The sequence below is a fragment of the Xenopus laevis genome, chromosome 6L, assembly GCF_017654675.1.
Source record: "Xenopus laevis strain J_2021 chromosome 6L, Xenopus_laevis_v10.1, whole genome shotgun sequence".
In the NCBI taxonomy this organism is placed as follows: Eukaryota; Metazoa; Chordata; class Amphibia; order Anura; family Pipidae; genus Xenopus; species Xenopus laevis.
This window is the reverse complement of record NC_054381.1, coordinates 122956434-122973529: the sequence shown is the minus strand read 5'-3', so window position 1 is coordinate 122973529 and position 17096 is coordinate 122956434. Positions and strand designations below refer to the sequence as shown.

The window sequence follows — 17096 nt, the reverse complement described above, 5'->3', positions numbered from 1 at the left end:
TGGCAAGGGATGAACTTTATTATCACAATAGTGCAAGTCTACGGAAGCAAAGGATGGAAGGCTTCCGGAGATCCCACGGTCTTTCTGTAAAGCTCTGCTGTATGTTTCTATTGAAACAGAATCACGGGATTTGCTTTGAACAAGGTGAGAAGATGTTTTTGGTCGATCTCTTCTTTTAGCTTTAAATGTGTCTTGGAATGGTTCTGAATCACTCCCATGGGGCATATTGAAATAATTACACTCGAAGTGTTGAGGCTTCGCCATATCTTCAATTTCTGAGGAAGATATATCACCTAATGGTAACTGTTGGACTGTTTTGCAGTTAATTTGCTGGTAAGGGAGATCATCACTGGTATTATCTAGGTAAGTGTCTGTAGAGGTTGTTTCTAAATGACCATACATTCCTTTTGCCTCTGGTGTTGATCTCCTTATCAAATGATTTTCCTTCAGCAACCATCTACCTTTATCTATGAGAACACCATCATTTGTTTTAGTCTCTGTTTCAATATCTGTCTCAATATTATCATCTATATTTGGAACTTCTGAATCATTGCTTGGTACGGTTTCCGATTCTTTTGAAGCTCTGCTAGGACTGGTAACTTCCATCATTGGTAATGAGGTACTTTTTAGATTGCATGTGCTGTTGTCTTCCTTTTTATTTTTTGAGTTGTTATTGGGACTAGATAAAGATCTTAATATGTTCTCTTTGGACCACCATCTGTATGCTTTATTTAAGGCAGTGTTTTCATTCATACCTGTTCTGGGGGACTTTCTAGGTCCCTTTTCATGTAGTTTGTTAGGTGATGTGGAACAGGGGCTGCCAGAAGGCAACTGTTTACATTCTGTTTTACCATAAAGTCTTTCAATCGTACGCTTTACAAACCCCTTTTTAAAAGGCTTCTCTTGCACTTGCTCCTCCCCACTCTCTGTCAATATTTCACTAGACAGATATAAAGTATCACTAAATATGCTGTCTTCACTGTCTTGTCTGTAGTCTGACCAATCAGAAGAAATGGGGCTTTGTAAAGTCTTTTGATATGCAGAGTTTAGGGAAGAGTACTTTCTTTGTTCCAATTCTTGTACTATCTTTTTTACTTTTGATGTTGATACTGTTGTGTCCACACTAGAATTGTTCGTACTATCAATATTTGATGACGAAACAGAATGTCTTTGGGATGGAATAATTGATGTGTTCTGAATATTCTCTCTTTCAGATAATACCAGATCTTCAGGATGATCTTCCTCCACACCCTCCAACAAACCAATGGTGCTATTTTTTCTGGACTCCTGTAAATCTTGCAGAGTTGTAACATTTTCCATATCAGTGACACTACTAGATGATTTTGTGTCTGGTAGACAACCATAAAACTGTAAATCACTTTCTTCCTTCAAGAAATCAGTGCTGTCTGTTTCATTTAGGTGTGTATTATCCCAAATTAGATCTGTATCTTTAGCATCGATATCATCAATAGTTTTATCAGTTTCATCTTCCTTAGGATTTTTCACTATGACGTTTGTATTTTTATGTAACTGTGGAAGACATGAAAATTTGTACATAGAGATGTCTTCATAACCAAATGTAGAACTCTTCAGGTCTGGTTCAAGCCTAAGTACTGACTCCTGTAAATTTAAAACTGCAGTTTTTAAATCATCAGCCCTTTCTGTAATTGCAATTTTTTTCAGGGATTGCAACAGGGAAAACAGTACAGACCCTCCATCAGTTTTTTGGTACCCATCTCCTATTAAACTGTTCATACCCTGATTCAAATGTAAAACTATTAACCAGGCAAGAAGAAGCTGTGGAGATGAAGTGTCTTCTGGGGGTAAATCTGAGACACTTAATGACTTTTCTAACTGCCTGCATTTTCCTTTTTTATCATTTGAATGGTAAGATTTAAGCTGCTGAATCAGCATATCCCCAACAAAGCTTTTGTCTTTTTGTTCCCAGGTATTTTTAGTAATTGTTCCGCTTTCCACTTGAACAGCTACAGCAGTACTTTTCCTGTTTTGGCTTGTGTTTAATATATTGTTACCTTCCATTGACTTGACCAGTTCATCTATCTTGCCACCTTTGGAAAATAGACTGTTTTCAAAAACAACATATTGTTGAAAGAAATATTCCATTAAATGTTTGCTCGGCTCCGCAGAAACAGATAGAACTGTTTCATCTTGTGAGCCAGCATTCTCCAGTGGTAATGTTTTAACAACAGTAGCTTCGATGCTAACTGGTTGCTGCTGATTTACTTCTTCATTAACACAAGGCTCTCTATTTCCTTCAACATCCTCTTTTTCTAATCTGATGATGTCTTTGTCTAACTTATCCTGCTGTCCATGGTTACAATATAAAGCATCATCTTCCTTTTCTAAAGAAGGCATTAGCTGAATAACTGGCAAAACTGTATTTGGAAAGATGTTTTTCAGCCAGGTTTGCACGTATGTTTCAAGAGAATTTTGAGAAATATGGACATTAGTCAGTTTCTCAGCATCCAAACTACCTAAATAACTGCTTGATTTACAGTCAGTGGTTTTATTGCTCTTGGTTTTCTTCTTTTGGGATTTTGCTTTTTTTCCAGTTTTCTGTGGCTTTTTTATTGCTTTAGGTGTTTTTTTGAATACTACTGTTTCTCGTTCAATATCAAGTTGAGTTAAGGGGTAATGATCAGTGGGAAGCATAGCGTTTGTTGTAATAACTGTACTTGTAAATTCAGAATTTCTGTTCTCAGGATTTAAGGTATGCTTAATGTCATCTTTTCTTTTGCCTTTTTCATATTCACTGGTTTTATTTTGGGGAGAGTCAAGCTCATCATTTTTTACAATAGACCTGGGTTTCACCTTAGCCATTTTCTTATTTCCTTTTAATTTTTTTTCTGAATTGAGTTCTTGTTGTTGGGGGTTTGTAGAGGCCTGAGAACTAAACATGCGTTCAATTGCATCGTTTGACTCATTATTTTCTTCCATACATGTTGTGTCAGTTACCTGCTTATATACTAGATTAGTCCCATGTACATCTTCTGTTGTTGGAGAAGTTGGTACTTCTATATGCTCGCGTTCAAACTGATTACTGTGCCTTTGGAGCAAAGACTTTGGTTTTATTTGCTCACTTGCATATTTTTTCTTTTTCTTTTTCTTTTGTTCTGTAGGAAAATGTACTTCTATATTTTCTGCTTCATCTGAGGTCTTCCTAAATGGAACAACTGTCATTTGTGTTACAACATTACTCGAGGATGCTAAATCTAATAAACCTTCTTGAGTAGCTACAAGTTCGAGTGATGTTTCTTTTGAGAATGTTGATGGCTCTGAAAATGTCACTGAAGCACTTACAGATCTTTTTATTTCTTTAAATTTAAAATTGTCTTTGTATTGTGCATGCTTTCCTGCCGAATGTGGCCTCACAACTGTATTATTTGTCTGCATCAGTTTCATAGTGGTGGTTTCTAATAGCTTAAAGGCATCTTGTCTTACTTTAACATGTATGAGCTCCTCATTATTGTCAGGCAAAATGCATCCTGTGTTAGAATTGTTATGTTCGCATTCAGAAGCTAATAAAATCTCTTTTTTACAATTGCTGAGATTATCAGCTTTTTCATTGCAAACAATCTGAGGTTCTTCTATGCTTCCTTCTGAAGGTTTTATCTTAGAGTTCTTTCTAACTTTTCTTATCCCAGGTGTAGGGGGTCTGTAGAATGGCGCTTTCTCTTTTTTAGGACTATACAATTTGTCTATATTACTAGGCATATCTTGCCTAGTAAGCAGCTTTTTTTCTGCACTTAACTCATATCTGCTTTCTTCTGGTTCTTCATATTCATTATCTTTGCAAATTGTCTTAAGGGAATGATCACTTGCAAGTACAGCTTCAACTGCTGGTTCTACAGAGGAAGTGAACATCTTACTTTCGTAACATGAGATATCAGCCCGACATACTGTGGTCGACCAATTAATGGTTTCTTCCTCTTTTATCTTAAATCGAACTTTCATTTCCACTGTCATGGTGCCATCAGAATTAAGATGAAATGATTTCTCTATATTATCTCCTGGTGAAATGACTGGTAATTCTTCTCCAGAATTTGGCCAGTGCTCTGTCAAGCTTATTTCATTTTCTGGGCTGTAAGAAAAATCTACAAAGTTACTGCTTTTATTGCCTGTTTTTTCTGATAGAAGTGAGTGTTCATGACCACTGGGAATAGAAGAAGGAGGCTCGTCAGTTTTCAGTTCTGATGGACAAAATAATTGGAAGCGACAAGAGTAGATGGAAAGGAAATTATAATGTAAGAGTTCAGATTATCCAGGCGAGAAGGAAGAAGAAGAGTGGCAGCCATGAATAAAAAGAAAAAAGAGAGAGGAGAGAGTTAGCACACACACACGATATAAACAGGAACATATAATAAAAAAACAAATAAATCTGTTTGTCAATAAAAGTCATCTATGATCTAGAAATTACTATTTATTAGCATCAGTTATCAACTACCTTGTTAAATGTTAAGTGCACCGTCATAATTAACAATTTTTTTAGAATGTGTGAAGTCTTTATGTAAAAAAATGTAAATAGCCTTGACCATAATCCCACCCATTTCAAATACCATTCCTTACAGTTAGTACTACAGATGTCATCACATGCATTATTGCTCAATTTACTGTACATTGTCCTATCAAGTAGTGCTTAGAACTAAACAACAGAATGCAGCAGCAGCTACTGCCACATGCCGAGAGAAGAGTCTTCTCAGGCCACTCCAGATTTGTTAGCACATGTTGCAGCTGATGCTGATGTCACCTTTTAATGCATTGGTTTTTTATTTGAGGTGGTCTCACTTCATGGTCCTCAAAAAAAGTGGAACCCAAGAGTTCCTTACTATCCTAACCTGTAATGAAAGATCCTATAAATCCATTTAAAAGATCCTATAAATCCATATAAGCATGTGTATTCCTGTGTATTAAGCACACTTCAGCTTGAAAATGTAAGGGTACAATGGCCTGGGCTCTTTGACATAAAGAGCAAGGTTTGCTTGATACTTTTACCATTTTGCCTATACTTTACTTTCTACTATAACCATTTTACTTTTGCCAAAGTTTTTGATAAAGATAAAACAAAGATTTATGTACAAACCCTAAGGGTAAGGCTTTTACAGGGACAGTTTCCCCCTGTAGTTCGACACCTACGGGGTCTTTAGTGATCCCTGGGTGAAAAGAATTTTCCTGAATGTTAATCGTATTCTCATCTGGTTTATTGTTGCCCAGTAGGTGGCAGTGTGTAGAAGTTTAAAAGGAGAGTACACGTGTGATCAGGGCTCTCTTCCTGGGTCCCACCTAGCAGTGAGGTGGGTACAGGATTGGGTCTAAGCGGGTGACAGGCCTTGGTTAGGGAAAGTTTATCTAGCGGTAGAAGTGTGTGTAATAGTTGATCTAGGAGCAAAAGTTAGAGGCAGTGTATTTAGTGAGCAGCTTTCTTGCTCCAACAAGGAGAGTAGTTGGTGTTAGAACCCTTGCTGTGATCAGAAGCAGGGAAAGAGCCTAGGAGCAACAAAACCTATAGGATCATCAAGACTGGCTGTACTACCCCCTAAGATGGATCTACTTATCTACAATATCTCAAGGTGTAAAGGTTTTTCATGGTTTGCCTTGAATGTATCTGAAGATCTTTACTGCTTTAGTGCTGTGATGAAGACTTACTGCCTTGTTCAATAAAGAAGTTATTTGTTTGAAGCAACCCTCTGGACTGCTGTTACTTTCAACCTGGTTGATCTAGGCACCAGAAGACACACAGGATTCACCTGAAGGTAAGGTGCTTCAAAGGGCCACTACACATTGCTGGGAGTTGCCCACAGCCTAAGAGTATCTGGGATACACTGGCAGAAAGTCACACTACTACTTAATCACATATCTCACGCCCACCTACCGGTGTGCTACATTTCAATAAAAATACTCCCAAATGGTATGCCCATCTCTAACTGTGTGCCACTATTTCATATTAGCTCAGTCTTAAAGTCGAAATAATACTCACGAATTTGCATTTCTTGCTTGGATCTCAGTTTCGGGTGTACCCGTTTGGAAATACCCGGTAGTTTTACAGGCAGATATTCCCTTCCCGGTTCGTAGTTTGCATATATGAAGGATTCTCGTCCTGCTGCCACCACTGTTCCAGAACTCAGCAACAGAGCTCGGATGCTAAGAATCTGTAAGGGAATGGAATGGTTTTATTAGAGGCTTAGATGGATTAATGATGGATTAAACATTGTATATTGCATTTGAAAGGCATGGACATAAAAAGATTAAAGGCAATAAGTTACTCCGATAAAATCAGCTGACTACACAGCATAGACTCATCGGTAAACAACACTGGCATAGTAAATAATCAATATGAAGCTCAAGTTATCTTTCTCAACTCAACTTTATTTCTAATAACTCGTGTATTTAAATTACATTTATAATATATAGTATAATATCCTATAACAGAAATTGTAAATCTTCTTTATTTGAAATTAGCAATTTTCAAGCCTGAACTGCACCTAGAAAGTCAGTTACAGTGGATATGTGGAGCCCAAGGCAGAAATGTTGGCAAACAGTGATACAGCTAATCATTATCAGCCTGCCCAGGGGTGTGTGGGCCCCTAATGTGGTAGATCAGGTGAACACAACCCCCCCCCCCAGTCCAACACTTTCTACATTGTATTTTTTGGGTTTCTTTACTAGCCCAAGGCCATCACAGTCCTTTAGCATGGAAGATGTTTCAGAAGATGTCCACAGTAGTTCCCAATCTTTTTTATGCTATTTTTTTGCTGTGCTGTCAGTCATCTAAACTTAGGGACCAACTCACAATGTACTGTATGTATAGAATATTAAAGTCACAATATAAGGCTCATTAGTCATTCATCTTGATTCACATTACAGCTCATTGAATATTTTGTTTATATTTTTATACTACAGCAATAAGGGAAAGTTGTGCTCACCGCCAATTTTGGAGTTTTAACCAAGTTGCAGGTTAAACATTTTCTCTATAGAAATGGCCAAAGAAATACTAGAATTTTTGAGCAGAGTTTGTGCTCAAAACATTGGAACTTCTGTAAATAAACCACTTTTTTGTTTGAGAAAGTTCCTGTGAGTGCTGTACTTTTTCCTCTCTCTCTCTCTCTCTCTCCCTCTCTCTCCCTCTCTCTCCCTCTCTCTCTCTCCCTCTCTCTCTCTCTCTCTCTCTCTCTCTCTCTCTCTATATATATGCACACACTTTTGTGAGACCCCCACAGGGATCTTTATCAACATATATGTAAATATTTTTTTTATATTCATTAATAGATTCTCTTATGCTACAAAGTGGATAATTTATTGAAAACTATCTACTAAAAATGACTGCAAAATGGCAGAATTTAATGTCTTCCCTTTAGATAAAACTGCTGATATTAATCAGCGTAAAAGCTTTTTAATGCATGTTTACACTTTAGGTGATATGGGGGATAAAACTTAAAGCAGCTTCAAAAACCTCAGTGTTTCTTCAGCCAACCAGGTTCAATACAATAAATGAACCCTTATATTACAGGTAAGAGAACTCTTGCAATCTGAGAGAAAAATTGAAGGAGAACATAAAAATTTCCAAAAGTTATTCAAATATAGTACATCTGAAAAAAGGAAGGGTCACTAAAATCCTACTCTAGATGGGGACTGCAATTGGAAGAACACTCAGGGACATAAGAGGCCCTTAAGTTTATATTTCAAATGAACTAGTTATGTGAAACTCATCTAATTATCTGCTATCAGAAGGTAAGTAGTAAACTGGATTAAAGCAAAGCTGCTGATATATTCAGACCCCACTGATACTTTTGATTCTGTGCCATATAAAAGATTAGACATTAGGGCACTGGGACTATAGGAAAGGATTTTACTTGGGTAAAATACTGTGATTCAAACAGAAAATTGTTGTTGTAAACGGACATCGAATGTCACTACTTTTTCTGTAGAGTTTAAATGTCTTAAATTGCAGATCTTACTAAATTATGTTTTCAATTGCATGAAAAAGAAAGAAAAGTTAAATGTTATACATGTACAGTGACATTAAAGAGGGATATTTCTATATGAAAGGGCGAATAAACACAATACTTCACCAAGAAATACTCACAAAATCCATACAAGTAAATTATGTAGGGGAATATTTTAACATATTTTAATGGGCAACTGTCTTTTTCTCTTTTGGTAATGAACCCTAAATCAGTTGTTCAGCTATAGAATACACTGATGAGTCTGTCAACATTATCAGAAGGACAGTTAAATAAATTGAGGCAATACCCCCATATGTAATAAAAGGCACTAAGTTTACCCAGGAGCAGTAACCCATAGCAACCAATAAGGTGTTTGCTTTAAACAGATGACCAGTAAATGATACCTGCTGATTGATTGCTACGTGTTACTGCACCTTAGAGCCGAGAATTGTGATGGATTATTGGTCTTCACCAGTGGTGGCCCAACCATTCCCTTCAATCTAGAACTGAAACTACACATATCGTACCTGTTATCCAGAATGCTCAGAACCTGGGGTTTTCTGGATAATTGTCATCATGTAAACATTAAATAAACCCAAAAGGTTTGTTTTGCTTCCAATAAGGATTAAAGGGAATCATTTTTAAAAATTTGGATTATTTGAATAAAATAGAGTCAATGGGAGACAGCTTTTTGAATAACGGGTTTCCAGATAACATATTCCATGGGGCAAATTTACTAAAGGGCGAAGTGACTAATGCTAGTGAAAATTGAAGTGCAATAGAGTAGATAGGACTTTCTAAAAAATTTGTTGAAAATTTTTCTAAGTCCCAAAAAATGCTGGCATCTTTTCCTTTTTTCAGGGTGATAGGCTGCAAAAGAGCGTAAAAATGTTTTGGGCTAACCAGCTTCCCCCCTACATTTCCTAATAAATGGCACATAAACTATACACTGGGCTCATGTGTAGGGCAATATAACAACTCTATTTTATTTTATTAAGGTTCCCTGGGCTTGTGTAGTGTAATGTATTTGCTGCAACATATACGTTCATTCAACTTTAACTTCCCACCGTATGCAAATTAGCCAACTTCACTCTGCTTGCCGAATTAATGCTAGCGCAACTTCGCCAGAGTTTGGTGCCCCGGATGCAGCTTTGCATGTTAGTGAATTAGCATTATCTGAGCGAATTTTTGCCTGGCGCCGTCGCTGGCAAATATTTGCCGCTTAGTAAATTTGCCCCCATATCTTATTAGCTCATAATAAAATTGTGATTCCTAAATTAGCACCTCCAGCTATCTACCAAGGCCTAAATCACTGGTAGAGACTCTCGGTTTGTACAATAAGCATATAAACTTCATCATTGATCACTCATAGCAATTAGATTTCAACCAAACATGGGCAGCCTCCTGAAGTCTTTTCCCACCACTGAATTTCCTGCACCCTTAATCTGTTATTTGTAAATTTAGAATTTTAATTGTTTTCTTAATATAGAATTCTTAACGTTAAAACCAATTATCAAAAGAAAGACTGATGTTATTCTATTCTAGTTTAATATTCAAACATTGCTTGCTTTATCGTATTATCTGTTTGGATTTAATTATCTCCCTTAATAATTTCATAGATAACACACAGATGGACATCCTAATGAGAGAACACATTTAGACTCTAGTACATGTTGGAAAGTATCTGTGTAACCACTTTTGTGCTATAAAAGTTAAATGAATGCATGTGATTCATGAATGTAATTAAAATTAGCTAATGAAATATGCACTGTTCATTACAGCCCATTAGAAAGCCCTAATCTGGCAATGAACTATGATGCTGACACACTAGGTTTATTTTTACCCTTCGTCCATCGGAGCTGTACAGCTTGAACACTGGGTACTGCAATGCCTCCGCCACCTGATCCAAGAAGGAGTCAAAGCTTTGTTTAGTCTTTTTGTTGAGGTTGAAATGGTGCTTAAATCCAAGGTCTCCATTTTTGAAAATGATCATTTTCTTTGAGCTCCCCAACACTATAGTGTTCTTTCTTTGCAATGGTACAACTTCATTTTGTTGAGCTAACTGAACCGCAAGATGTCGAGCACTAATTGGCCGGCTGCTCTGCCACAGTAAGGGCTTTTTCCTTGCTCTATCAAGGTTGATGGGCTTTATCTTTTTACGATGGGAGCAAATATAAGATTTTCCATCTTCAAGTTCATTAATGGAAGTTACATGATGTATTCCACGGGGCGTAGAAATATTCCTAACACCAAAAGGCAAAGGGACTTTTTTAGACAAGGTGTCTAACAAGGCATCAAACGTCTTGAAGGATCGATTGGATACAACCATCTTTATTCCATTGAACTGCGGGTCTCCACTTTTATAGAAACAAACCCTCTTGGTGGAAGCAGGTTCTTGCAAATGTGAGAATCGCGAAATTCCAGCATTTGCACTGTCTGTAGAATTCGCTTGAGCCACAGAAATGTTGGTAGATGTAGTTTCACTCATTTTAACAGCAGTCTGGAAGCAGATAAATGAAGAGATGTAATCACATTTTAAGGAAAGGCTAAATATTTAAGAGGGTAGACAAAAAGAGTTGTACAAAGTAGCTAAGACAAATAATAATGGTAACGCCAACATTAGTTGTTGAAAATCTGGCAAAACTATTAGCATCGATAAATGTGTTCAATGTCCTGTCTGGAAAATTTGGCTAAGGAACATGTTGCCGAATCTCAAAGTGTGTCAAACTAACAGATTTATCAATAATAAATCTATCTTGGTGTATTTGTATTCTTTTTAAAGAACTTCATAAATAAACCCATTATTGGTGGCCTGTTTAAAAGCAAGAGAATAACTTGTTTCTCATGGGGTATTAGAAATCTGTGGCTATTGTTACATATGAGACTATCTATACTGAATAAATAAATGCCTCTTCCATCTGAACAAAAGTGCCACCCATCATACCACCAAGAATCAGACAGTCTGGTCAGAAATACGTTTATGGAATATTGTGACAGTGTCATGTATTGTGTATGTAGGGTATGTGTGTATGGTTTTTGTCAAGTATAAGGCTAGGTCGCTATAGGGTAAAACTCAGGGTATTTATACAGCCAGATTTTAGCTTGGTGATAATCTGCCAAATCACTCGACTTTGTATACTGCAGACAGCTTCTCTTGTACATGGAGAGGCAATAGATGGCTTTGTCAAAATCACTTAAAGCCTGGTGCATTTAGCATAGCCATGGTATCACTTGCACAGTCCTAAACAGTGGCTTTTAAAATCCTGGGACTCCACCTATTATTAAGGTCTGAATCTTGAGAGCTTGTCTACCAACATGGCCTTGGGACTCTAACCACCAGAAATTGACCAGCAAAACTGGATGATCTGACCTGGGAGTGTTCCAAAGCAAAAGTCTGATTTGTCTAGTTAATTTGATCAATGACTCAAAGTAAATCAGTCAAAATGTAAATATTATATGATATATTTGTGTGATCATTGGTCAGTAATGAAAGATACATTACTTCTGCCCAGTGATCTAATGGGCAATATCTGTAATCTAAGAATGCATACATGTGACCACATTTTACTGATACCTTTTTTAATCCATGAGTCCATTTAATTGTGAAGCATGAACAATGTTCCCGGGGGTTGCCAAATAAGGGCTGTGATTTGCTATTTGGTAGCTTTCTAAAGGAGGCTCTGTCTGGTGGTACATCTGGTTTTCTGCAACCAAAATGTGCCCCCAAGCCAAAAATTCAAAAAATAAGCACCTGCTTTGAGACTACTGGAAGCAACATCCAAGTGGTTGTTGACCTTGTTGCTTGTGAGCCACTGGTTGGGGATCACTGCTTGATTTTATCCTTTCAATGCAGACTCTGTTACAACTAATTTACCCATCAGTTCAGTAAACTGGATGCTACATTATCCACCCTGTATTTTCACAGTGAATTGCGGAAGAATTCACCCTTTGACATTTCATGCATATTAAACAGAAAACGCTTCATCGGTGATGCGGAATCCCATTAGAAATCTGGTTAATTGAAATACATACCAGCAATTAACACCCGTGTATATTTAGCATATAATTACAACCTGTGCATGTTTAAACAGCTAAAAGAAAATGTTATGACTTTAGTGTGTGACATACAATCTTTTGCCGTTAAAATGCAAATACATGAGGTTGAGCAAAACCAGGGTGTTGGAGAGATTCACTAAATACATGTAATCTTATTTAAGTGTAAACAAAGCTTTAAGTGCTACGATTTCTTCTCCTGTGAATTTCGATTTGCATAAAATGCTAGGGTTTGATTACTATAGTTTTACAATCAAGTCTTCTACCTACATTGCCTGCTGTCTTTCGCTTTATAAAAGCCCACAGTACTGTATTATTTGCTGGAGAAAGTGTATTCTAAGTGTATTCTAAGTGCAGGCAATTTCAGTGGTCAGTGGACTTTATAGACAATTTTGAGGTTAGGCTGGAACTTCCAACTTCTCTATAAGCAGTTGCCTTGTGCAATTACAAGGGTGGGATATCATTTTTATTTTTTGAAGGTATCCTGTAACACAAATCGTATCCTTTGTAACACAAAACATGCAGTGAGATTAAAACTTGAATGCTTGAATGCTGCTTAGGATGTCATGATGGTCTAGCTCTGGCTTGCAAGGACCACTTCCCTTCCCATTCCATTGGGAAGAATGATAGAAATAATTAAATATCATTCTTAGATTGAGCGGAAACCATGATAGTCTGGCTCTGGCTTGCAAGGACCACTTCCCTTCCCATTCCATTAGACTAGAGTTATTAGTGTTAGTCAAACCATCTCTCACCTTTCTGCATGTTGAAGTGATGGATTCTGGGATTTGAAGCCCATCTGCTTTCCTGATAATCTGTGTACCCACCACCATGGAAATCAGAGGCAGTACAAATCCCACAATCCATCAATTTAACACAGAACTAGGTGAGGGTGGGTTTAATTGACTTTACCAATGGAAGGGGAAATGGTAATTGCAAGCCACAAGCAGACTATTATGGTTTCCTCTTAATCTGAGAATGATATTTAATTATTTATATCTGGCAGGTCAGACAACATTTCTGCACCTTCTTTACATACGTCCAACTCAATACTATACTTTTAAAAAAAATGGGAGCATGTTTTCCCTTTAATGTAAATTGTCCAATGGTATTTGTCGTAAGCCTGTCCTACATGACTGCTGTTTCCTTAAAGAAGCCTGACAGATATAGCTCAAAATACAACATTTAATCCCACCGGCACTAATCCCCTTTCTGGAATTTTCTAGTCATTGTGTGATATTTTTACCACCATTGCCTTTTTGTATGATCTGGAATGTATTGAGGTGTTTCTATATTTTCAGATTCATAATACACACTGATTTACAAACAAAATAGATTTCGTATAGTTCCACTAAGAAGATGATAAAGGAAATATCTTTGGAAGTGTGAAAACTATCATTTGCATTTACTTGGTAGAAAATTTCCTTGTAAAGTGTTGTTATAAATGTGCTTTATGGAGCCACCAGAAATGAGCTAGTCATTGGCAATGTCATTCACAAGTTGCTTCTAACTGATTCATTCCATATACAGTAATTGTACCTGGAAGAGGCTGGATCAGTAGCAAATTTCTGTGAATCAGATGTGGCACCCTGCTAATTGCCACAACCGATACAGCCATAGATTTACAGCACTTCATGAGCAGGCTATCCTATATAATAAAATCCAAGTGTCTCTGCGTCCAGTCCGTCCCTGTGTCCGTGGAAATGCGCTACTGCGCATGTGCCAATGCGCTACTGCGCATGTGCCAATGCGCTACTGCGCATGTGCCAATGCGCTACTGCGCATGTGCCCCACGGCCCGTCGTCTTGCCGGTTCCTGCAAAGTCTAACGGGTGTCTCAGATCCAGTCTCTACGAGTCTGAGGATAGAGAATCTGTGGGGTCTCAGCCCAGAGCAACTTGGCCACAGATCTAATTGCCCCGAGCTGATCGGCGACCCCTGCAAAGTGAGAGATAATCGGGTGCCCAGTGTTCCCCGGGGTCGGGGGCAGAGATGTACGCCACTGGATTGGCCCCGTTTTACGCCTCTTACCACTTGAACCTGTGGCCGGCGCGTATTGCATTGGCGCAGCCGCGAGTGGGGCCGTGGGATTCGCAACTCTGGACACTGCCAAGAAACCCTCCTTCTGTATCGCTGACATTTTACATGCTGGCGACCCCGACAGCCCCCCATGCTCCTCAGCCCTGACTGTGGGGGTCATGTACCCGGCCCAATACCAGTCTGCTGCTGGCTCCCCACTCAGACCCACCCCGGTCACCCCTGAGTCCGGCTTCCACCACAGACTGTCCCCTCTGCCCCACTACCAACCGCACCGGCCGCGGAGTCTCTGGCAGAGCGAGAATGCACGGGAGCAGCCAGCCAGCGCCCTCCAGCAAAGACCTCAAGTTCGGCATCCATCGGATCTTATCTGCTGAGTTTGACCCCGAAGTGAAGGAAGGCAACACGCTGAGAGGTAAATCCCACCACCAGACTGATCCCCATAACTCTCCCTCCCGTTCTACCCCCTTACACTGGCCACATACCATCCAACTGCCACTTCTTCCCCAGGCTTCACACTGACCATTCTACTCGCACGTCTGACAGTTGCACAGGCCACACGGTGGAAATCGCATCTACTCTGCTGGCATTCCCACTGAAAGGCACCGCCACCCAAATAAATAAAGAAAATGCAATTCTAAGCACCTCACCAATGTTAACACCCCCCTGGCCACCAATGTTAACCCCCCCTGGCCACCAATGTTAACACCCCCTGGGCACCAGCATTAACCCCCTAGCCACCAGTGCTACAAAGGGGGCCCTGCCTACTAATGTTACCCATTCTGAAATGTTGGGAGGTATGTGACGACATATGTTCTAGCGCCCGTTAATTTAACGGGCTTAATGTCTAGTTGAAAATAATTTGGCAGATGAAAATTGTCTGAACACAAATGCATCACAGCAATCTCCCACTTTGAAATCATTACAGAAGACAAAAATGATATTGAATTCCGTTCTACACTAGGTGAATAATTCAGCTATCATTATTATCAGTGTCCAGATTTAATATCAAATAAGAACATACCAAAGCCTGGTGACACCCGGTGTGATGAATTAAGTGGAAGAGGGTCTGGGTAAACCTCAAACTGCTGTCCCTGCACCAACACCTAGCCAAATTATTGCCCTTTCAATGGCATTCATGTAGCCTTTTGTTGCTGTGCAACAGTGGAAAAATTTTTGCCAAAACTTCACACTTTATAGCTTTCCTGTATCCTCCTCTATACAATTTGAATCATTCTTACTAACTAACTAAATTCAACATGCAAGTAGATTTTCTTTTCATTCAGCAATACATACATTAAAACCAAGTATTACAAAGCAAACAAAATGTCTTATTGCAGTAATTTACAGGTATTATAAACTGTTTTTATAAATCAGAGCATTCCAGCGTCAATACTCTTGCAGGGTTTTTTTTCACTAAATCATTGTCACTGAGAAAGCACAAGCTGATTCAATAAAAGCATTTTATATTTACACAAATGTAAAAGAAACTATACAGTACATTAAGGCAATTGTGAGTACTTACCAGCCATTTAACCTGTCACAAACAGAAATATGTGTATACACATCAAGGCGTGTATATCTTCTATGGCAAACAAATCCTAGGAGGCAGGCAGCCTCACAGGACATCAATGTCAATTTGCCTAATGCGGTTTCAGAGCTAATCACAATGCTGTAGGCATATTAGGAAAACAGGAGCTGGGGGAGCCATTACTACTTTCTGCCGCTTTGTTTTCTCCCCAGAATTTCTCCAGTAGGCTGGAGTTTTTATTAGAGTTGGGGTTACAATTCTCTTTTTGCTATCAAGTAATTGAAAGGACAAATGATTCTTGCTGATTGGTTGTTTGGAATCACTCACTTTGGTATAAACGTTATAGTATTTTATTACCCCCACACATATACAAATATATGCAAAAATAGGTGAATATATAGCAGAATTACTAATAAGAGAAATCATTTTTTGCCTTATGGTCACAGAATTGTGTAGATGACGCTGATGGGGTATAATCTGTGCAAAATAACATCCACATATGGTTACTCTATTCCGTGACCAGACTTCTAATAAGATTTGCAGATTCTCTCCCTAATCCAGATTACTGAGGATTGCCATGTGCTGCTGCATTCTAACATAGCAACTCTTTTACAGAAATAAGGGGGATGTTCAGACTTGTAAGTCTTCTTCTTAGAAATCGTAGGTCTGTTTTATGAAACACAAGTAGAATCATCAGTCAAGTTTCTTAAGCACTATTTGCAACAGTTCTAGCACCTTTGAACATTGTGCCAATGCCCCTATTCATCCTGCCTTGATGATGAATTTTGGAAGGCCTGGAATTAAGACCTGCCTTCAGCAAGTGTTACAGAACTGGACTGTACCTACAAATGCCACTGACATATAGAATCACACTAACACCATTTTTACACAATTATATTTATAAACAGTATGCAATACAATAACTTGCAATAAAGTATGGGCTTTTGATTTACTGTTCCAGTACAGGTATGGGATCCGTTATCCGGAAAGCCGTTAACCAGAAAAAGGCAATCTCCCATAGACTCCATTTTAATCAAATAATTCAAAATTTTAAAAATGATTTCCTTTTTCTCTGTTATAATAATTCAGTACCTTGTACTTGATCCCAACTGAGATATAATGGGATAGATTTACTAACGACTGCTCCACACACTTCACACCACATCCCAAATTTCTTATTACTAAGCCAATTCATTAAAATGTAAAGTTGCATCCTGGGCACCGAACGCTGGCAACTTTTCGCTAGCGATATTCTTCAGGGCGAGCATTTCATAGCGTTCATTTATGCCTAGCGAAAATTCGCTAGTGATCTTACACTTAGGCCAATTTGAATAGGGTGGGTACAATAAAGTCGTGTGGACGTCTTTATTAGAGATGTTGGTGCAAATGCTTGAAGTGGCCACTTTTTATTGCAGATGTCCAAGAAACCTTAATAAGGACAAAAGAGATCCTCTAATGCCTACACATGAGCCCACTGTAAAATGAATGTTCCATGGCCCTCAAATGTCTGGGGAC

The 17096-nt window shown here is 38.5% G+C and overlaps 1 protein-coding gene across 1 annotated transcript; it reads right to left on the bottom strand.

Moving 5' to 3' along the window:
* Positions 1–3115: 3115 nt before the first annotated feature.
* Positions 3116–10461, bottom strand: rp1.L (RP1, axonemal microtubule associated L homeolog; the record flags this gene model as incomplete). Its single annotated transcript, NM_001093694.1, is given in 3 exon segments — positions 3116–4102; positions 5996–6167; positions 9805–10461. Coding segments are annotated over 3 exon segments (834 nt in total). The 3' UTR covers positions 3116–4085.
* Between the last annotated feature and the right edge of the window lie 6635 nt (positions 10462–17096).